The 24,129-nt window shown below is 35.3% G+C and overlaps 1 protein-coding gene across 1 annotated transcript in view; it reads right to left on the bottom strand.

Annotated features, from left to right (window-relative positions):
* Positions 1 to 24,129, bottom strand: part of FRYL (FRY like transcription coactivator) — a 99,025-nt gene that overhangs the window by 62,359 nt on the left and 12,537 nt on the right. Inside the window, exons 3-19 of the mRNA XM_081999457.1 lie at positions 23,299 to 23,438; positions 22,750 to 22,846; positions 20,245 to 20,324; positions 19,650 to 19,730; positions 19,029 to 19,197; positions 17,843 to 17,935; positions 14,327 to 14,425; positions 12,722 to 12,823; positions 7,027 to 7,130; positions 6,298 to 6,406; positions 5,224 to 5,310; positions 4,389 to 4,560; positions 3,514 to 3,646; positions 3,156 to 3,263; positions 1,585 to 1,822; positions 764 to 949; positions 580 to 666 (exon numbers count right to left, since the gene is read on the bottom strand). Coding sequence (XP_081855583.1) covers positions 580 to 666; positions 764 to 949; positions 1,585 to 1,822; positions 3,156 to 3,263; positions 3,514 to 3,646; positions 4,389 to 4,560; positions 5,224 to 5,310; positions 6,298 to 6,406; positions 7,027 to 7,130; positions 12,722 to 12,823; positions 14,327 to 14,425; positions 17,843 to 17,935; positions 19,029 to 19,197; positions 19,650 to 19,730; positions 20,245 to 20,324; positions 22,750 to 22,846; positions 23,299 to 23,438 — 2,085 coding nt within the window. The remainder of the gene's footprint in view (positions 1 to 579; positions 667 to 763; positions 950 to 1,584; positions 1,823 to 3,155; positions 3,264 to 3,513; positions 3,647 to 4,388; positions 4,561 to 5,223; positions 5,311 to 6,297; positions 6,407 to 7,026; positions 7,131 to 12,721; positions 12,824 to 14,326; positions 14,426 to 17,842; positions 17,936 to 19,028; positions 19,198 to 19,649; positions 19,731 to 20,244; positions 20,325 to 22,749; positions 22,847 to 23,298; positions 23,439 to 24,129) is intronic.

The following is a 24,129-nucleotide window of genomic DNA, read 5'->3' as shown; positions in this document are numbered from 1 at the left end:
AAAAGATTCTGGGCTCTAAAAGCCTTTCTACTGAATTCCAACTTGTTTCCTAAACCTAAAATCAGAAGAGCTTTTCCTTGATACTTAAGAGTTAATGAAAAATATATAAATATGCAGTTCAGTTGTTACTCATTGATAGTTATTATAGCTTTCATCATGGATAAAGGACACATTGACTGTTAAGACACTGTATCACTGCAGAAAAAGGCAGTGGCCTTTGCTTCAAAGAAATTGTAATCTATGAGGAAGATGAGAAAAACAGATATAGATGTAGCTGTCTGAATGTATAAGGTGGTCATAAAAACACACTGTTGATCAGAAAGCGTACAATGGTGGTGTCAGCCTCACAACATTCCTCAAGTTTTTTGAGGTTTTTTAAAAAAACCCTTTTTTGTTGTTTTGGTTGGTTGGGTTTGGTTTGGTGTTTTTGTTTGTTCGCTTGTTTTTAAGGGATAAATTGCTGATAAAGCTAGCATGAACATAGTGACACTATCATTTAAAATACATACAATTTATCTGGGACTGAATTTTGCAGAATTACCTCGCCTTACATCCAACTTAACATAAAAACTCTCCTACCTGATCAGCCCCAGTGAGATGTATGAAACTCTCCAGGATGGTAGCACTTAGTCTGTCCATTACATCTATAGCCAACTCATCATCACTCTACAAAAGAAAAAACACAAAACATAAAAAGCTCAAAGAAAGTCAAGATAAAAGCAGTTTCATAAAGGGGTCACAAAAACGGGTCATCAACTCTTACCTTAGAAATTTCTAAAAGTGTGAACAAGGCCCTTATTTCTCTGAGAACGCTGACAGCTAATCTCCTGGTGGCAGGTCTTGTGCTGCAAAGGATGACCAAAGCAAAGCCTTCCACCACATGAAATACACTGGAATAAAGGGTCCTCTCCAGAGGAAGGGTATGGGCAGCCCCATTGGATACACCACGCTAAGAAAAAGATTGCAGAAGTTAAGCAAATTAAGAAAAAAGTAAACACAACCAAGCTGTAATTCCATTACTGGCAAAGCCAGAATTAATCATAAGGTATTTAGATGTTGTTTGGCTACTGGTCAAATTTTGCATTATGAGAATGGCATAATATCAGCTGCTTTGGTTTTTTAGTATCTCTCTGACTTCAGTCCAAACAAATATCACAAGAAAGTCTTTCTTATTTCACTTTCTCACAAGAACAATGCAGTGAGGGCAAAAGTAAAAATAAGTAACTACTACTCTTACATATACAATTGTATAAAATTAAATTATTTGAACCCTTTCCGTTTGCTAGTAAAAAAAAAAAGGTGTTTTTTCCTAGTTCTACTGTTTAACCACTTAATGTATTTCCAGTTACACATGATGACTTTTATATAAGCAAAAACGTGGCCATGAATTAGTGTTTAGGTAATACTTAAAAGTAATTTTTTGGCAAAAATGCCGATTTAAAATAATAGGTCTAAAAATCTTCAAGCACTGAAAAAGAACTATGCTAAATTTTTATTACTTAACAAAAACAATAAAGCCTACTAGTAAAATTCTAGGTAGATTCAAACCACAATTTAACATCAAAGGATCTTATTTAGAAATACCTGACAATCTTGGGTTTTATTGTGCATTTGGGCTGCTTGTTTCCACTGATTTATAAGCTGCACTAACATTTTTACTGCATTGTCAAGAAGCGTTGGATGGACGTCAGTCACTTCACGCACAATAAAATATACAAATCCTGAAAGAACATCTTCCCGCCAATCTGGAAAATCAAGCATTAATGCTTGGAGAGTATTGAAAGCCAAGGCACGAAGTTCTTCATCCATATGAATTGTCAGCCTGTTTAGAAAAAATAGCGGTATCATCACCCTAAATTGGCATACTCTTAACCAGCCTTTATAAATTAAAGTTTGGTGTTAACTCCTCCTTCTTTACCATACAACGCCGTATACTTGCACATGGATGCATTTTCTGCACTGAATACATCTGACACTGGCTACTAACAGAATGTGCTATTACTATAGCAAAACAATGCAACACTTCACAAAACTTAGTATAAACAAATAATTTTCAAGAGATGGTCAGAGAGAAAGGCACATCTTTGCATGCATCTGAGCAACCACCTAAGAGCTCAGCAGGCAGGTACCCTGTGATGTACAGGTTATTTTCTTCAAATTAAATTTGAAAAGAGCAGAGTATTTTTGCAGATAAAGCAGCATTACTTTGGATATGAGAAAAAACTTGCAAAAAAACCAGTTTGCATATATACTTAAAAATATGTCTCAGCCCAGTATGGTAGAAGAAACTTATCCAATACTGTATTCTTACTTAATACCTCATGTTTTTTATGTGATTTTTGACACTGAAGAAAAAGCGTTAGAAAAATCTTATTCTCTCACATTATTACCAACTTTTTAATATATGTAACTCAACACATTATATGCAAATGAATTCATAATTTCAAAGCTAAAAGTTATCCTGTATTTCTGCACCAAGACCATTCTTGTATTAAAAATAAAAAAAATTAAGAGGAAGATTTATCACTCTAGTAATATGTAAAGACTGTCTGCATGTACCACAACTACATATTCTCATTTAATGCTCAATTTACCCACCTGCAAACACCTGGCTGTCCAGTTGTTTCAACTACTTATCAGTACTGATAAGGCACATTCAATTTAAATTGAGATAAGAGATGGAAGAATATGGGTAGTGTTGGATCAAAAAAATGGAAAAAGGAAGCAGGATTAGTAGAGAACAAGAAAAAAAAGTTTTCAGTAAGTGCCTGTCACATTTTGGTAATGTCAAACAAGAATGCCTTTATGATAATTTACAGTATTAGCATTAGGAAGAAAAAAAAAAGGGGAAAGAAAAAAGGGGAAAAAGTACGATAGTAATAAAAAGATAAGACAAGTTCAAAAAACAAAGCAACAGAAATAAATTACTACTTTTCAAAAAAATTCTCTCTAAAAATAAGTGCAAGATCTTCAGGATAAATTTACCTCCTGCTGCTCTGGCCAGCAACACTTGACCAACTGCAGAGGGTAGGCAGGAAGAGGAAGAACGGATTCTGTATGCAATGGACTCACACTACATAGTGCACTGCCAAACTCTTATACACACATCACTTAAAAATTAACATCCACTAAGAGTAGAATTTCATTTCCCTTACCTTGCAAGCAATTCAATGAGGTCAGTCCTGCTCATGCCATCTGGAATCAGTCTTGGGATAGCAGCAATACAAGTTCTGAACAAATCTATCTTAGGTTTTCTCTCACCCCTACAAAACCAGTTTATAACCAACAAAACAACAGAAAATCTACTTAAGTACACCACAAATATCTTCAATTTCACGTCAAAACTAAAGAGCTAACAAAAATTTTTATCACACATTAATGAAATCAGCATTCATTTAATAGTCAAGTTAAAAAGCTAACAATTGTAATGCATTAATGATGGCATCTGCAACACGCCAGCATAAAAATAATATCTAACCATGACAGTGAAAAATATTTTAATTTGGTACATACGTAATCATGTCTTCAGGTTCTTTATTGGACATCTGCACACTAGTCATGCACATGGGCCTTCCAACTTCTTTGTCCAAATGCCTAAGAATGCTATCTAGCGCTTTTCTGACTTGAGGGTAGTATATGGACATTCCTGAAAAGCCAAAGAGTTCTGATCACCTCTTCCATTTGTTCTCATTTAATTGTCACATTTTTATTAAAATATTTGCCACTTATTCAGCTTAGGACAAATTTCTTCTTGTACAAAAGATGACATGAAACAGACACTTTTAAGCGTAAAAAGAAATGCATGTTAAAGGAGTAGTAGGAGGTATTATATGAAAGTAGAAGCTTCTTTCAGAAAGAACACAAACAAGGAAGTAACCACTAGTTGCTTTTCTGTTTTCTCAATTCCAAGCATTTTGGTTCTAGTTTAAATTTTACATGTTGGGACAGTCTATTAGAGACAACTACCTCATCCACAGAAGATCAACAGAGTACAGGAATTAAAATTGTCTTACTCCAGGTGTTGGACATTCGGGATTTTCCAGAGCGATATCAATGGAACAAAAATTGCCATGCTATTTACCACACTAATTGCACTCAGGCTTCTTTGTGCTAATTTGGCAGTGCAAAACACTTCAAAAAAAGCCATAATTTGATCCCTGACACCAGATGGTCAATATTGCCTAGCAGCCCTCTCCAAAGAATCAAAGCAATTCCTTTAAAACAGACTATCATTAGATTCTTGCTAACAATTAAAATAAAGTAGAATAAATATTATTAAAAAGAAATAAAATTAAAAGAAATAAAGTTACACAAATATACCTCTTGGGAATAATTGAGAACATAAATGCACATACTGGAATGCCAACTTACAAAAGAATACAACATACCTATAACTTTTGCTTCCTCATCTGTCAACGTTTTATTAAGAAAAATTTTCTTCACACGCAAAGTATTTCCTGAGGGAAGAACAACTCCTGTTGTTGGCATTGGTGGTTCACCATCTTTCTGCTGCAAGCTATCTGCTATGACAAGGAAGACTCTGAGGCCGATATTCATCCTCTTCAACAGCAAAAAAGGGAAGAAAAGGGAAAGAGAAAACAAAAGAAATTATAAAATTGAAGTAACACAGGTGAGGCAAAACACAAATTGCATTTTTCCCCTCTTTTAAACAGACAGCAGTATGGCTCCAGTACGGCAGGCATTATTTAAATGTTACATAATATGGTAAAAGAAACTAACAAGAATAAAGTTGAAGCTTTCAGTGCCTCCTCACAACACTGATTCCAGTTAACTGACTTGACACAGGCGAATAGACCAAATATTTTATAGTACAGAGCACTTCATATGAATCTCGAGAAAGACACACTGAAGACAGACATTGCTTAAACATCTCATCTGTTAGATTGGGTCTTGAACCATAAAAGCTAGGTACAGCTTCCCTGAAAAAAGGGCTTTACAGTTATACTATAACAAAATTTTACACATACTTACTGAAATTATTACTGAAATGAGTCTGAACTGTAGTACTGCTGCTAGCTTACTCACGGGAAATGAAACAGCAATTGTGCATGACTACAATTAATTCTTTAGTTTTAGCAGAACACCCCTTCAGATATTCATTAATCTGCTTTCATCCTGGATCAAAAATACTTAACCCATTTCCCCCCAAAAAAACCCCAATGTCCTGTTCTCGCTGCATGCAAGTAATGAGCTTTTTTTTACCTCTGGATTAATAGTGAAGGTTTTAGGTGATTTTCCAACACTAAGAAGATCAAATATTATTTCTTTCATTGCGAAATCCAAGCGTTCCTATAAAGGAAAATAGATTGATAAGATAATCTTTTTTTTTGTTAATTATGCATAGTTTAATTTCTTGTTTTTTCACAGGTCTATGTATCATGTCTTAAAAGTTTTAAAAACTAAAAGTAAAAGGTATTTAAAATATCCCATTTTCCCTATTTATTCTTATGACTTAATGTTCTTTTTTAAATATAGTACAATTCAACAGAGTTCATCCCCTGATATGATTGAACCATTTCTCCTGAAAAAATTCCCAGACAATTCTGCTCACATCAAACACATTTCTACAAATGAGCTGGACTGTTTTAGACAACTAAAAACTAGTGATAAAAAGAGGAGCCCTAGAAAAAAAAAAATATAAACGGTGAAGGGTTGTGTGGCCTGCCTCATCCCTGTACGACCAGAAGCAGATCATTTTGGAAGCTGAAGCACAGACAAGCTACCTTAAGACAGGAAAACATGTCTCTAATCTATAAGGTTATAGATGAACGAGAGTTTATCTTGTGAGATCCTATCCTGCATTTTGGTATTAAGACAACGGAAGCATCTAAAATAATATAAATCATAGTGCAATACTAACTACGCACTACTGGATGCATTGCACTTTTTTTCTGATTAGAGAGCCTAGTCTCCAGGCTAAATATAAGTGGATATTACTGTTTAAATGCTTTGTCCCTTACAAAAATATTATAATGGCATATACTAATTGTGCTAGTGTGTTTTTACATATATATACACACATCACAGTGCAATACAAATGTAAATATTAATCGTCATAACGTTCATACACAACAGTTCTTGAAGTTTAATTAAAATAATTTGGCCACTGGTAGAAACAGAATGAGTCATTTCATTTGTTATACCTATTTGAGGAAATTCTATTCAAGATATGACCATTAATTTAGTGAAAATATTTTTAAAAACTAACCTTAAATTTACATTTCTTCAAAATAACGTTCATCCTGCTCTTATAGCTCTACCTAGATGTATTCTTACCTGAGCAATGAACTGAATAATCTTCACAAATATATTCAGAGGTGTGTCTCGTGGGACCACACTACGTGATCCTTTTGGAAAAAGTGCTGATACAATGCTCATGAGACGGCTACAAGAATTTAGAACAAAAAGAAATAAAAAAAAACCCTTTAAAAAGTAACTTTGTATAATAGCATAGATGTTACAGTTCAAATCTGGAAGAGTGGGGGGGTTACTACTAAATAATACAGAAGCATATGACAGGTAGAATCACCTACTATCACAGGCAACAGGATCACGGGTTCATTTATAAAGTGACCAAGATCCTGCTTTAAAATAGTTAGTAATACTCATGAGGAGGGGCAAATCTGAATGACTATTCCAAATTCTCATGATGCTAATTTATAAAGAAAATATTTTCATTTACAGCCCATACTTCGTGATGGCCACATCATATCCTATTTGTTCTGGTACCATTAGTGCCTCTTAACTTTAATACACTTCCTGCTTCTTATCTCTCTACCCTCTTCTATCCCCGCATATCCCTACAAAGACAATTGTAGGCTCTATTTCTTCTCCTCATCAGATTAATCATGTTCTTTTGTTTTTCTCTATTAGGATGAAGTCTTTCTTCCCCTGTTTACCTGACTAGACTATCCCTGAGCTGGCTTCAAGATCTCTTGTAATAGCACTAGGGTGAAAAAGTCCCCACCAATCAACAGTTTAAAATCCTTTGCATAATGAACTTACCTTTGAGTTACAGTGTTGCTTTCACATTTTATTCTAATAACATAAACCCACAATAACCTATACAAAGATTCCAGTGCAACTCGAGACATTTTTGGATCTTTATTCTGTAAAATAAATGAAAAATACAGTTACTGTGGCCTGTGAGACACTCAGAAAATTCTATTATTACTCTCGACATTTGAGAATATTTTCAAATCTTTTAACAATGAAAACTGATGCGTTTAATACTAACTACAAGTTTTAATATGTTTTCATAAAAACAACCCTGTATTGCCAATACCACCTGAATATTTAACTAGTAATTCCAGATTATTTTACACATCTTTCACTCCAAGAGCAGAGAAGTAACTAAAAAGCAGACACTCCTCTTGAGATGAACACCAGGAGTTTATTGCTTCTAAGAACTTTTCTCAGAAAGCCATTGGTAACGAATACCTACTTTAGAACAAACTAACTTAAACTTTATCTAAAACATTGGAGTAGCTGCTTTGAATCAGGCACAAAGTCTAAGTCCATCATTCAGCTTATGACAGCAGACAGGTGCAGGAGAAAAGAATGCAAAACAGGGTAGGCACACAAGGATGCTTCACCGGGTGTGTGCTCCAGGCTTCACCCAACTTAGCCATTTCATGCGGACTGTATTAGTGTTTACTCACTTCCAATGGGTTTTTACTTTAACAATTAAGCTAGCTTTTTCTTGAATTAATATAAAATCTTGTGGCGTAATTCAGCTGAAATTATGCACTGTATGAAAATTATTTTTTGTCCTAAAGCTGCTACCAGGAGTTTAGCTTTGCTCCTCCTACCTCTTAAACTGTGTAAAATATAAAGTAACTGACATTCTTCATACCAACTCCAGCAATCCCTTTTCCAACTAGGGATTCTTGGTGTATTTATAAGCTTGAACTGTCCCACAAGATTCTCGGAATTGGCCATAAGTATGAGTTTATGAACAGAATAAATGCTTTCCAGTTGTCATCTTTTTAGGCATTCTCTAAGTATAAAAAAAAAACCCAAACAAAAACAACAAAAGAACACAACAAAAGAACCCCAAAACCACACCTTCCCCATCTCCAGTGAAGCCTCTCTGTTTCGAGACATATCTATACGATGACTCGAACCTAAATAATTTCACATTTTGTGACCTCTGCCACAAGCTAATGAGTCAGAACAGGAGAGTACTTTGTCCTCCCAGGGCAAGTGGAGTGCAATTTCACAAAGGGTGTAAGTGGATCTAAGGCCATACTGTCCAAAAAGAGATAGTCTCAGTCTTGGTCTCCTCCTCCACAATCTCACTGCTCCCACTGCATTGCTTCTAGCAGTAAGAAAGTCCAACTCACACCACTAAATTGATCCAAACAATTTCATGGCCATGTCTGTGCAATCAATTACACAAAGGAGAGTAATTTGGATGGCTTTAACACGGGTGGGTCAGGACTATTGGTTTTGGCAGCAGCTTGCTTTAAGAAAGGCGAAAAGCCTACCACAAAATCACAGAGGTAAAAGTGGAACTTCACACACAAATAACATCCATGACTGTTTATCAGAATATTAGAGAGAATAACGTAATCCAATCTACATCTGTGATAATGCTGTTCTACCCTCCCTTCACACTCAGCAATGTGTTCCTGCCATCGCCTCTGAATGAGCACACCTGCAACTAGGCAGTGAGTAAATTTGGGAAGGTGATCTGGACAAAATCTAACCAGTAAAGTTACACCTGTACCTCATTAGTGTTCAGGCAGGTAACTGTCCTGCTGTCCAGTTAACCTACCAGCAGTGCTACTGTGAGGAAGAAGCAAACACTCATAATTGTACTGAGAGGGTGAGAGTGTGATAGCTTTGATTTCAATTAACTTAAACAGCAAAAACCCATGGTATTATTACTCATCATATTTGATCTACATGCCAAGAGTTCTTGATGTTTAAAGCAGGCTAGTGAATTCATTGGTACACGCATTATCAAAGCCTATCTGAAATGCGGTGTCCAGAACTGAGTAACGCTTCAATTTTCTTATTTCTGACGTCCCAAAGTGGAGCTTAATTTACAGGTCCAAAAGAAAACAAAAAAATTACTATTGGCTTTCAATCATCTAATCAAAAATATGGTTTAGGTAGCAGATATTTTACAATGTGTTAACAACTTTCCATCTATAAGGAGGTTTGTCATCCAATATAGCTACTTCTGATTAGTTATGACAAAGTTTGCTTCTTTGTAAAAAAGAATGTATAAGGAGGCATTCACCTTTTAAAAAGGGTTATAAAATAAATACAGCAATACTTGCAATTTCTTAAGCACTGAAAATTTTCCTTATTTCTTCCTATAACTAGTGACTAAACAAATATTCTAGAAGAAAACGGCTTTTTGGGTCTAATTAATGGCACACTTCTTGTATACTTGGTATCAATATGTCAGTATTTCCTTTCCTTTTTGAGATTACTGCAACTAGAATACAGTATATATGGCTACACAGTTCACTAACCTGGCTGAATTTGAGCCTTTTTAGCTGATGCCTGTCAGATTTTAAAGCACTCTCTCTGGGGTTTTTTCAAACATAGTTTTGTTTAAAGTCCTAAACTTTTAACATAAATTCTATCAGCAGACTATGGAATAAGCTGTCAAGACCTGTATCTCTGTCACAAAACAAAAAAGTATGAGCAAATCTACAGTGGTCTTACATGACACGTTAAGACGAATCAATAAAACATAGCTCAATGAAGGCAAGAAACAAAATAGCTTTTTTCCCATGTTAGTCAAATGTAGTCACTTACTGAAGTGACTTACTTTTTAACACTGGTGTTAAAATTTTTATTCTGTTCTGAACTAAAACAATTTCTACTTTTTAAAACCTGCAAAACCAACAGTGTAAAAGTCTTTCAAGTTAGTGCACTGCAAGTTGTTATAGTAAATCAGTTTCACATTTTTTTACTGTGAAAATGTTTTCAGGTTTGCTTGCATGCAAGACATTTTTTGAAATTAATTAACAGAAAAAAACATACATCCAAATAGGTAGTTTACTTCCAGTGGAAACATGCACTGCTGTTCAGGGAAACCAGCTGTGCTATTGATACTCAATCTCACAAAGCCACATTTCCACCCCCAAGGAAAAACTGATATTAGATAATTTTCTGATCTTTCTTTTTTCTTGCCAGGGCGTAAAGGAATCTTTGAAACATTAGCTATTCTTAGTCCTGTTGCTTCTTAAGAGTACTAACATCTATTCTACAAAGAAAGGAAAGCACAAAATACAACAATTAACATAAAAACCAAAACGAAGTATTTACATGAGACAAAGCAACGTTTCACTGAGTTATAACAACATATTAACTCACCTGCAGTGTTTCTATTTGTTTTCTGATACTGTTGTTAGATGGCATCTAAATAAAGCAATGTGAGACAGCAAAACATAACAAACATGAGAATGGAAGGCACATGCATGTTAGATGAAAAAAAAGCACAAAAACAACAGACAGCTGTCTAGTAAGGTCTCTATTCAGTAGAAATACAGGTTTTGCTATACTGGCAGAAAGTGTTCCTCCAACTTTCAAGATTTTGTGGTAATAGACACTAAGGTTAAACTGTGAAAAAAAATTATTCTTTTCCACCCAACAGTGGTGCAGAATGATAGACACTTTGCTCTCCCATTTCAGCAGCTTTCTTAAAGGTTTCTTCCTCTCCCCAGAAGAGGTGGTAAGGATAGCACAATAACTCGGCTTCATCCAAGAATCTATCAGCTTTCTCACAAACCTGCTACAATTAGTCTATGCAAAATACTAGTCAAAAAAGTAAGCAAAACATTTTACAACACTGACCCAGCGTTGCTTATTTCTGTCACCAAAGTGTGCCCCCATGGTGTTCATTGCTAGGTAAGAGCTCGCACCAGGGAATAAAGTGAGTGCCATGAATCCATGAGCTACGTTACCTCTTGGCGACTTGCTAATGGGCCTGTACTCTTCATGGAATATCCCTGCGACAGAGTCTAAGTGGTGGTGTTATTTCAATCGTAAATTTGTTAATTTTAACTAATATAATAGGGGCAGATGAACCTTTTCAGTACTGTAAAGAATCTCCCAGTAACTCTCAAAATTACTGTGTTAAATAACAAAGACAAGAGAGACAGTGGATTTAGAATCCTTATTGCATTTTACATATTTAGGAAACGGCAAGTAAAATAATTTTAGTCATTAGGAAATCAGGAAATAAAATGGGGAAGGGGAAGTCTAGAAGACTAAACTGCTGTGAAGTTCAGATTTATAAATTAATGAGATTACTTATTACAGAGGGCATGCATTTAATTAGCTTCAGAAACAAAGGAATACATTAATTCATAAGACACATGAGGACAATGGGGGTGTATTTTTCAAGATTAAACTCAACAAAGTTTCTGAAGAAGGTAGGCACCTAAAAAACCAATAGTATTTGGTGGGCCAAACTAAACCAAGCCATAAAATATTCTAACTCATTGATGGCACAGCATCATAACACAGCAAATTCTGATTGCAGAAATTCGTATGTAGAATTTCTGCTGAATAGAGCCTTACAGTAAACGTGTTAAGCTGTTAGTGGTTAACAAAACTAAGTAAAATTTAAAATGCATGCTCAGCAACTACCAGTTAAACTCACTGGCATTTACAGTTTTAATACATCCATTATCAGCAATGGACATTATGCCAGAAAAATGCAACTCCTAGATTGTAAGAATTTTTTTAAAAGCTTTAAAAACAAAAGCAAAAGCAGCCTCCATAAGCAAAATAAACAACAAAACAAAGAGGCAAATATTGCAAAAAGAACTGCAATGTTAGATGAAAAATATACAAAAACCCAACAAGCAACAGAAAAGTGTGAAAGATGTCATGAAAATAAAATGACCCTTAAAATACAATGCAAGCAGCTAAACCTGTTTCCTTTTGACTTCATGCTGGTTTAGGTATTTGATTAATAAGCTTCAGAATTGTCAGTCATACCTAACCAGAATGAATATTGTGAAGGCGGATCAAAGAATTTATTAAAATTACCAAAATCAATACATTAGGCAAAATCATGAACTGTGTTAATCACAATTAAGGAAGGAACACGTACAACAATTAATGCTACAAGAAAGTCCTAAAACAAATCCCTAATTTCTAAGTATCTTGATCTCTTTATCAACCAACTCATGTTTACAATGCTATCGACTGAAGCCATGAGTTAAAGGGACACTGTAATTTTTATTTGGAAAAATATATATCACAGGCTGTAAATATAATCTCTTTTCTGGACACCCAATTAGTTTTCTATTCCTTCAATAAGTGAACAAGAGAGAAATTTTGCACTTACTATACATTCTACTTAGAGGAGTAGACAAGCCACTTACTTTCTCACATTTAATCTGCACATGAAGCATTACAGTTTGTACTTTCTCTGACATAAATAGCATTTATTAGCAGATACTTATCCTGCAGATTTGATTCTATAAAACTGACAGTCCCCAAGGGGGCCACATCTATTTCCAGCATTACATAGCATCACAAAAACTTATTACTAAGTTTAATACTAATGGAGACCTAAGACATTTAATTTTTAAAAATAAATTTTTCACAGTGTCCTTTTAAACAGCCAAATATGCATTGTTTATTTGGCAATGAGAATACTAAGAACATATTGGAATAAATGCTATCGATTTGCAATAGTTCCTGAATTGAAAAGGATTCTTACCTTTAGATGTGACAAACAGTTCTGCAGGAAAACGTGCCAGTTATTTAAAAAAAATTGTTTCTGACTGACACACAACAGGCAGGTGATCAATGGATACAAAGCCTATGAGTAGGGGGGAAAAAGAATTGATCAAATTGCTCTTTGCAGACCTCACAAGTCTTCTACATTGAGAGTGAGACACACGGTTGGTTCTTGTCTCTCACTCTCACAGTTTTTCCCCTGCACTAGGACATGGATGCCAGGCACGGTGCCCTGGGTATAACCTATGCGCTGTAAGAGCTCATGGTGTAACGACCAGGGCAGTGGGACCATGGTGAAGCTCATCCCCTAGCGAGGCCTGATCTCAAACAAAGACTGAGAGCGGATCTCACCCTTCGCACAATATTCGCTCCTTCCCTGCAACAACATGATTCAATTCATGGGGTCCTACATACTGAGAGAGAGAGAGATGCCTCCAAGAAGAATACTCAGGAAAAAACATCATCAACTCAGTAAAAACTGAGGCAGACTTTAGGTTGTCAGAAACGTTACTTCTACTCAAGGTCTACTTCTTGTAGGGAATGAAGCACAATTTAATAAAGTCTGTGAATATGCAGACTAGCACGACTTTGCTTTGCTTTAGTAACATAAGATTTGTTTAAATACCACATACTTTAACAGAATCTATAACAGTGATTAATACCAAATCTGACTGCAGATTATCTTGTTATAGAGCAAAATTAAACAATAGGGATGAGTAGGTAAATTGTAATCTTGATGGAACAATGTTTCTGACTTCATAAATAAAATTACATTGTGAATACTAACATCAACTACCTTTTGCTATTCTTACATAAGGAGATTAACCATGTACAATGACATATGCTTTATATGCTCAGAATACCAGAAAGTAAAGCTCATCCCTAACATGTAAGTGAGAATAAGCCTAAATTCACTTGCATTTACTGAATATGGTAGTTTTAATGCAAAATCTAACTCTCCATTTCCAGCAAAGTGAAGTGAATCAACTTGAAACATGGCTGTCATGGTCATCAAGAATTACCAAATACTGCATTAATAAGGGATTTAAATCCTTGCTAAGATGCAGTTATAGGGGAAAAGCTAAGATGCAGTCTTAGAGGAAAAAAGCCCCATAGATATTTACTTCTGAAAGAGGTAATAAAAAATATTGGAAAAAGAAAAACAAAGTGTATGAGCAGAGGGAAAAACAGGCAGAGCAGGGCTATTAACAGGCTGTTAATTTTGCTGGAAAACATCATCTGACACTTCCATCTTTTAATTAATCATAATTCAAATACACAGACTCCCTGAATGCAAGATCTTTTTAGAACAGACATTACGTTAAACAACTCTGTGCTAAAACCCACTAAAGTAATCAAAACCAAGCATTGATTTCAAGACAATCTCACAAGTGAGGTAACAGAGCACGTATCTTGCACAAAGAAACAAATCAAAATTACAGCAAATACACATACACAGTGTGAATTTAATTATACTTGAACTGAGAAGATTTAAATTAATACAGCTGTTAGCTTTTCCTCATATAGCTAGCTTAAAAGTCTAAGATGAGCAAAATGGAGAAGTTGAAATATTTCTTTAAAATACCAGCGAATGCTTCTTTCTTGAACTCAATTCAAAGGTAGTCTGATAAAGCATCTCCACGAAATTTTTCAAACATGGCACATTCACTTCATTTTTAACAGCCTATTAAAAAAATACACACATAAAGATGTTTAAAAGTTCATACAGAAGGCAATTTAAATACACATTAACATGTCCATGAATTCAAGAACATTCAAAAAGTTAAATCTCACATTAGGTAAGTATTTCAGTGTATCAGAAATAGAAGCATTAAGAAATCATGTCATACACTACAATCATACAGTTAAAAAAAAAAAGAACCAACAAAACAAACCCAAAAACCTATTAAAAAAACCCCACTGTTTTAATAATGTGTCCCATATTCCCTACTTAAAGAAGAAAAAGGTTTTGCCACCACTAACAAAACTACACTGAAACTCTTTATAAGCATAATTTCATATATTTAAAAAAATAATACCCGCATCTTTTTCACTGTGCCCCTCTTTAATGCTCCCCTTTTCTTTTATGTCCTTCAGTTCTGAAAACTAAAAACTTAGTAAATGATACGCAGAATTACCAGCCAACCAACTATGTAAGTTGCCTTTATTCAGCTTTCAGAATTAGTGAGACAGATACATGGAGCCCTACACCACTGTTACCCACTCTGTCCTCACATACAGAACAGCCTTCCTTCCACAAACCAGGCAACTACCTTCTTTACCAAAATGTCTGCAAGTCTCTTACTTACAGGGAGCTTATAGGAAAGATGGGGACAGACTTTTTAGCAGGGCCTGTTGTGATAGCACAAGGGGTAATGGTTTTAAACTAAAAGAGGACAGATTTTGACTAGACATAACAAAGAAATTTTTCACAATGAGGGTGGTGAAACACTGAAACCAGGTTGTCCAGAGAGGTGGCAGAAGCCCCATCCCTGGAGAACATTCAAGGTCAGGTGGAACGAGGCTCTGAGAGACCTGGTCTAGTTGAAGATGTTTCTGCTCACTGCAGGGGGGTTGGACTAGATGACCTTTAAAGGTCCCTTCCAACCCAAAGATTCTGTGATTCTATGACTTCTCTCTGGATCCCTGTGATGATCCTTTTAAACATTATTCTCAGCCTACTGTTTTATACTGTGTTTCTGCTTTATTTATCAAATAGGTGGGTGGGGGTAGGGTGTTGGGGAGGGGTTTGGGTTTCCTGGAAGACATCCTCTATACTAATAATTTCCCTCTAAATATAAGGTATTTTTTCATTAGTTTTTGTTATTCAAAGTTATTAGAAGATATGTCATGTCCACCTTGCTAAGAAAATATTCATGATGGGGCAGCATTAAAAAATATTGTATAAACTCTTTTCGTAATATTGTATAAACTCTTTTTCTTTTTCGTTTATTGTATAAACTCTTTTCTTTACGTTCTTTCCTAAGAAAGAACTGAGAAAGTAGTTATGTTTTAAATTAAAATAAATGTTTTAAATATGTTTTATACCTATTGCCAAATTATTTATCTTTTGCTATTCTTAAACTATAAGTTGATCAGTGCCCTGTTAGCTCTACATGAGAAATTAGTCAGTTGCTGCCAGCACCACACCGTTGCTTTGGGATATAATCTTGGGCTTACAGATCAACCTTAATTTCCCTGCTGTAAGATATGCTGTCATCTCTTATACCTGCAGGGTCCAAATCAGATCATATTCTTAAAAATGCCTAAATGACTAAGCACGAGAACGACAGTAAAGAAGCCACAGTGCCGAACCCCAACAGCTTCCTCACTTAAGCAAGATACAGAAAAATCTAGATTCAGTACCTTCAACTGCTTCAAAAAGATTCAGACTTGCATCTCACATCTTCCAAGAGAATGACTAACCCTCTCAACCGCATCTCAATCTGGGATGAGGCTCTCCATTTCTATTTAAGAAGCTTCATTTGTATGAAACGATTAGAGACTCAACGAGTCAGAAGGAAAGATCAAACCTCCCTCACCAACACTTTAAAGCGCTGATTCAGGCTATGGTTGGAGGAAGCGATCCACAAAACACCACGTGCACTCTGCACAGCCGGTGTGTGTGCCTCCACGGTTGCTACCAGATAGTCTTAAGTCTCAAATGCTGCTTCTGCCTCATTATCGTATGTGGCATTTTTACTATATTTAAATTATGATTTTGCAAACTAAATATTTGTGTTTACGTAAGTACTTTCACTATGCACCCTGCCTCCAACTGCTAAGTAGCTACAGAGTTCAAAACAACTAACGTGTTCACTTTTAACAGGACAAGAAATTCTTCTCTAGAAGAGTGTAAGTATGCCCAGGTAAAATCAAGACTTCAGTCAATAAACAGCTACTACCAACACCACCTCTTTGTGGTCATGCCTTAAGAAGAAAGACCATCTCCTAATTATTTAAAAAAACCAAAACAAACAAGGCTGAGACCAGGGAAGGGACAGAAGCATTTCCCAGCAGCTCAGGGCAAGGCAGATTGTTTGAAAGAGGACACAGAATTCGGAGATTTATCTTTCTTCTCCTACAGGTTTGTTTAGATGGGATCTCCAACCAACGTGCTAGTCTTTGTACATCTCATTCTACAAAACGGGATCTACACATCCCAGTTCTCCATATATAGCAAGATATGCCCCTATGGAGCCACGACCTGCCATTTTTCGGGACAGTGTGATGAACATACTGTGGCCTAGCATTTGCTAATATAACTATCATTTTAGACAACAATCACAGCAAGTATCCATCTTACTACAATGAAACTTTCTGAGCTTGTGGTAAATGGTCAACTTGAGGTATACTGAGCTGCCATAACTTCTTGTTGACCCGTTGCCCAAGCTTTATACCACCAAGCAAAGAGGCCTGGGATGAAGGGGGAGAACCTGTCCTGACCAAAAGCATTCTCACAAGCAGCATTACAGGTACTGTACATCCAACATGTGATGATATCAAGATTTTTTCCTTGTTCATGGATGCTGAGTAGAATTTCTGGCTTCAGACTGAAAAGACATATGGGAGATGATTGACTGCTCTTCCACTTGAAGTATTACACCGAGTAGACACTCACCTCTACAAACAATTTGTATTTAATTAGCCAAAACCTACATTCTTCCTTCTTGCACAGAGGTTTGCACTCCCCCTGTCGGACTGTAAAAATGTTACATATCTCAGTTTATCCTAGAAAGAACTTAGCAGGTTTCAGTCAATAAAGAAAAGTCAATGAGACCCTTGAGTGACAAAAATATTAAACCAAGGAAATGTCAAATTTTTAGTGCAAGTATAAGATTACATAGTGCTCTGGTGATGAAAGGGTCTAGAAAACAGACAGTTTCAAAAAGTTCTGAAAAGAGATTGGAAACTAGCTAATACACAAATCACACTGACACATTTCCCTTTAAAAGATTATGCAGGCACTTGTAATTTACTTAATATCTTTTTGAATCTGTAGAAATGTAATATTGTGAGGATTAATGGAAGCAATTTTAACAATTAGAGCCTAACTGAAAAAGAGTGGAATAGCGGGGGCGGGGGTGAAATAAATACTTACAGCAGCCACAGGGATGAGAATTTCCACAAACAAACCAGCAAGTGCATGTTTTATATCTTTATCTTTTACTTCCAGGAAATATTGAGCACATTCCTTAATAAGAAAGCATTAGAAAAATATTTAGAAAAAAGATGACAAATGTCACTATGCCATAAAAGCCACTAGCAGTATCACATTAATTGCCAGTTTGAATTTAAAACATGCTATGTGTTTAAGTTAGTCTTACATTCCTTGACAGTATCAACTTTACAAGACATTAGAAACTTTAAAACCTGTTTCTCCAGCAATTAAAAGGAAATTGAAAGGAGACCATTTGTAACATCAGATAGCTATTTAGAAAGTACATAAAAAGTACTGAGAATATAAAGAGTACTCAGAATATCCGAGAATATAAAAATGCACATTCTTCCTCAGATTACTCTTAAATTTAAAAAAATAAATGCTTCTCTCTACTGAAATTAGTAGAAAATAATATTTTATTTTTATACAGTCATTTTAATTTTCAAGATGACTTTGATGCAAAGAAAATTTTAGAGCAAAATAAATAATCTGTACACAGGTTTGCACACTCCACTATACCAAACTGACAACTCTGGAAACAATCTAAAGCACCTATGTGTATGTTAGTTTTTTCAGGATGGAGATCAATGTCAATAGCTGTTAAATAGCTTTAATAAAATTTATGACCAAGATGCAATAACTTCAGTTACTGCCAAATGGGTGAGTTATTCATTAGGACAATTTTTAATCCACAATCAAGAGAAGCAAACAAAGAGACTTTAAGTCTCTCTGAAAATAACTGAAGTGTTTTTTAAACAAAATTGTTTCTTGCCATCTCAGCTGTTAAAAAAAAAAAAAGATATGTCAAGTAACTACTTTTCTTTAACCCTCTGCTTTCATAAAGAAAGAAAATTATTTGATTGCTACCCATTTTCATTTAGTCTTGAATAAATTCATATATTACAGGTTTGCCACATTGCTGAGACAATCGAGAATGGGTTCTCATTATGCTAGGTACTCACGAACTGCAGAGAAACAAATGATTCATACCTCTGAGAACTTACGAACTAAACAGAAAAGGATAACGGACGGTGCACAAGCAGAGTGAGAGACAACACACCTAGCACCATTGTAGCTTCATGACTTAAAATTATGTTCATTTCGGTTTTCTGTAATGTTAATTTACCTGCATGAACTGAAACGATGCTTCAAAGTCTTCCACGGGATACATCTTTACTCGAAAAAACTTCATTCCCATAATCAAACTGATGATACTTTGTACTACATGAGGACTCTGTTCTTTTTGTCGCAGTTCCTTTAATTCAGTGACAAACTTCTTCCTAACAGCTTGAAACCTGAACAAGGGATATAGATGGCCATTATCTGCATTCTCAGTTGGTTTTACATGATGTCTATAATTTTGAACTGATTTCTTTAGTCTGTTAATGATAACAGCACCTACAGTAAAAGAAACACAAGCAAGATGAACCCTGATACTTAAAAAAGTGCCTATGATGATCGGCACATTAGAATATACTCGTTAACTAAACAACAACCATTGACTGATACCAGGCCTCCTTTCCCCGCACCTACAAGTTTACAACAAAGAAATTCAGGGTTGTACTAAAGATAATTTCTTGATTAGTTCAAATTTATTGCACTGGAACATGGGACAGACATGCCTGACTACACTTGACACTTAAGGGATTAGTTACTGGGGTCACTAATAAACGCTACTATATTAAATAGTCTTTAAGTCTAGAGTAATTTTTCCCCAAATGCAAGCAGAATCAGAGACTGAACCTACTTTGATTGAGCAAGAACGCCTGTCACTTCTGCATATAAGTCTGCAATAATATGCACATTCCCAGTGTTGGTTCCTGAATACCTAAGGAGAAGAAAAAAAATTTTGAAAAAAGAAAAAGAAGAAAAAAGAAAAAAAAGAATGGTGTTAAATACAACTTTGTTCTTCTAAATCCCATGTGTGTTCTCCATTACAAACAGAATTTGTTCCATAGCGAGGTGGATTATTACCATAAAAACAATGAAAGTCAAGCATAAAAATGCATGGGTGGCATCTAAAGTGATGTAGTTTCATTGAGCAGCCATAAAAGACATATTCTGCATAGGAAGTTTACTATAGTTATCCAAACTCGGACTTCTCTTACTCTGGCTGGCTATGCAAATCATTCTGTATATTCTAAGCAAAATAAACTCAACATTATATTGACCACAGCTATGTTATTTCAAGATATGTTTTCAGTGTAAAGATACCAATCAGTGTTTGTTTACAGTATTATCACCATCATGTTACATGTGAGGCAAAGGAGAACAATCACAACAACCCAGCACAGACTGGTAATACACAGAAAAATATTTTAAAGTACGCAAGTGAAACTTACCCTTCCTTATGTTTAAAGTGCTTAAAAGCCAAGTTTAGAACTTCATGTACTAAAGGATCTGGCACTGGATGAACAGGTATCTGAAATGCAGATATCATTTCTATGTACGTAACTATGCATGAAAATATACACGCCTGTCTGTACTAAGTAAATCAACAGTACTGTGAGATGCCCTGTAGAAATCTCTCCCACTAGTGTCAAAGGGCACATCCTTTGTTGGCATATGATACCAAGTTAATTCTGCGATATATGAACATTTACACAATCTGTATTGATATTCTCTCCAATTATTTTGCATACTGGCTTTTAGGGATTAAATTTGTAATAAAATAAACAACGGTAATGCAAACACTGTGAATTTGCCATCAAAACTTATCCCACTAAGTTAACTATGCATCTTCCCACACTTTCTACTTTGTGTGGCGTTACTATTACAGATTTAACCTCAAAATGCAATTCATCTCAACATAAAGGAAGACAAAACCAAAAAATAAGAATGCAGAAGAGATGATCATCTCCATTTTAGACTTTCTGCAGATGAAAGCAGCCAAAACATAGAAAAATCTTCCCAGCAGTAAGTAACAATTTGGTGAGAAACCAAAACCAAGCATTGACTAGAAGGCCCTTTTTTACTGAGGTTCTCTTTGATATCACCACTTTTCTCAGGTTTAAAAGAAAACATTTGCTTAAAAATCAAATGTATTCTTTAAAAATAGCACTATATGTAATTATAAAGTCATAAGATCTTTAAAATTTCAAAGAAATTTAGGTAGGAACTAAATATTACTGCTTAAGAGTGATTAAGATTTTCACTAAAATACATTAGAAGAAAAGATTACTGTCTTGTCTTGTCTCTGCTAAGACAGTTGAGCACTTACTACTTGAGAATTTTATACTTTTCTGCATCAAGACAGCTATTTGTCCAAGAACTTCCAGTTACTGGAACTGGCTATTTACATGCACGTTCATACAACGAGTAATATGTAATAATTTAAGCAAAAGATTTTTGTTCCTACATAGGTAATGTCTGTCACCCTCTCTACGGTTGCTCTGTGCATATTACAGGAAGGGCTGGATCATACCCTTTGCACCCTCTAAAACCAGTTTCTAAGAATTAAACAATGATAGGGCTCCCAGAAAGGCAGAAAGATGCGTGTAATGTGAATGTAAATATGTTTATTGATAAAAAGCCCTCCTTTCTGTGCTTGCTTTGACTGCCTAATTGCAGATTCACATCACAGACAGAACATAGAAGCTCTTGTTTGGATAACTTTTAATACTAAATTGACCGAAGGATTCTCTTAAGTGGTGTATCTACGTTTAGTGGACCACTGCAGGTCTTTAGTAGAGGAAAATACCCTTATCAGAAAAATACCTATCTTACTCAGAGTACAAGCATGAGAGGCTCACCAAGCATTAGAGGAGTCACCACCAACTCTCTTCAAGACCAAAACTTTGGCACCTCTCTTCCTGACATCTGAATCACTGGCAACATGTACTCTACTCAACAGAAAAACTAGTACCAGTTCAAAATACAGATGCTACCCACACAACCCTGCAATCCTAAACAATCTATTCTATTCCCCTTTCTCTTTCACACTGATAGAAAGCTTAGGCAGGCAGAGAGCATGAACTAAAGATGTTCTGTAAAACACTAACACGTAAGAGTTTGATGGTTTTAATATTGTTCTCTGCAACTCTGTGCATGCAGTATAGGAATAACACTTTGGATGATTGGTCGGTGTCTCAGAGAAGGGTAGGCGGCTCTTTTGTTTTACTGTTTTCATTTTTCCCTGTATCACAAACATGCTGTACACCACAAACAAATCTCCTACAAATTATTTGCAAACTAAACATAGTCCTTGCTTTACTTTGTACGGAAAGCCGTTTAATTTTCATGTACCTACACATAAAAGACAAACTAGTTAAGTATTTAAAACGTGAAATTTCTTAAGTGTGCTTCATGTTTCAAACCCTTCCTTACAGTAATCTTTTTTTCCTTTCAAAAAATGAGAAAAAAAGTGCTGCTACTTGATGCCAAATTCTATCCTCTTGTCCATACACCAATGCAAATTTTATATTAACAGAAATTGTGCATGACATCATCTAGCACTACACTACGAGGCCAAGCAAAATTACATACCCTTTCTAATTTTTTTAAAAAGAGACATTTTGATCTTGTCCTTCAATGATTTCACATTGTATTTCAAAAATGTTTAAGCAGACAAAAGGTACTGAACATAAATAAAACATTATTTTTTACAGTCTTCCTTTTTGTGGTACATCAGCAGCTTTGACTTAGTGACATGTGAACTGAGATAATGCAGGCACGTGAAGAAAAGACAGGAGGCCAGAGGCTTTCTGCAGCTGAAAGTATAATTACAGCCTTGCATATGCTCACCATATATATGCTCCAGTTTTTAATATAAAAATTTAAAGGAGATTATCAAAACTGCCATTAAAAGCAAAAGATTAAAAGAAGTTTTCCAAAGCAAAAGAGCTTACCTGTTTTAGGACCTCTATTAAAACTAAACAAAAAATGAAATCTACAGCTAAGTCTCTCCTTTCAAGTAGATAATCTCTTTCACGTTGTTGGTCATCTCTAAAATAAGAAAATGAGAACACACGTATCATACACAAGACAACACAAATATTGCAGAGAAGCAGTATACAGGTCTTTCATGCAATCATTGTTGCACACATATATAAAATGGATGGTTAGACAGACTTTGGGATTTGGTGCAGCATTGACATCTTTCCCCCTCCTGAAAGGGCCTGCCAACAATCAAAATAATTTAAAACCAGACAAACTAGCTTGGAATTATCAGCGACCAACTTCCTTCTGTACATCAACCCCAAAACCATTAAGTCACTTCATGCATATCATCTATGAAAGTTAAATACACTACCTCAAAGAAGCCCACGCTCTTTCTACACAGAATTAGGTAATAACAGATCCAAATACAAAATATTTGTTGAAAAAGTACAAAGCACACATTTTCTTACAGGAAAGCACACAAATATCAAACAGAATTTTGCAAGGAAAACTCTTACCCCTTCGATTTTGTGCTAGACCGAGGTCTATACTCGTAAGATTCATCTTCTGTTCCATTTTGACGCCTGTACCAGTCAAACAAGGTGCGTAATAAGGAGGGGAGACAGTGCTCTGCTACTGAGCTCATAGAGCTTATCAACTGAAAAAAAGTAGGAAACACAGTTTAGCATGATATAGCAACCTAAGAATCCTAGAGTTATAATCATTCTGAAAGTTGGGTTTTAATGTTAAAAAACATGTAACATAATTTTACAAAGTGGCAAGTTTATGTATCATTTTCACCTAGGACAATACTGTAAATATGACACACCAAGTCAATTATGACGATAAGTTTAAGCATACAAAGTGTTCCAAAGCTCACGGGGATCACAGAATCCTAAATTTATACCAATAAACCATATAAAACCATTGAGAAAACAGCAGACATCTTAGGATGTCCCTGAATGTTGCCATATATATCCCTGAAGTATACGTACTTCTACAATAAAAATGACAGGTAAGAGGTAACCCTCCTAAACAAAGAAAGTATGTAACCTTCAAGAACATGCTTCTTTGGTTATTATACAAACAAAAATAAGAACCTTTTAGATATTCTGTTCTACTTTTAATACATTTGACTGGTCTAGATCTCAAGGTGTATTTATTTTCTGCATAACTCCCTACCTACTGCTCTCTTTCAGAAAACCCATACACATAAATTATCCATGAAAACAGTGGCAACAGAAACCATTCTAGAAGGAAGACTTTAACATTGTATGAAACTTAAATTCTCTAGGCTTCCTTTAAGTTAAACTTTAACAGAAGTCATCAGTGTCCGATCTTGGAGAGGA

This window comes from Phaethon aethereus (assembly GCF_964289735.1).
Source record: "Phaethon aethereus genome assembly, chromosome: 4".
NCBI classification, from domain to species: Eukaryota; Metazoa; Chordata; class Aves; order Phaethontiformes; family Phaethontidae; genus Phaethon; species Phaethon aethereus.
Note: the sequence above shows the minus strand (reverse complement) of the source record. Positions and strands in the feature narration are given on the sequence as shown.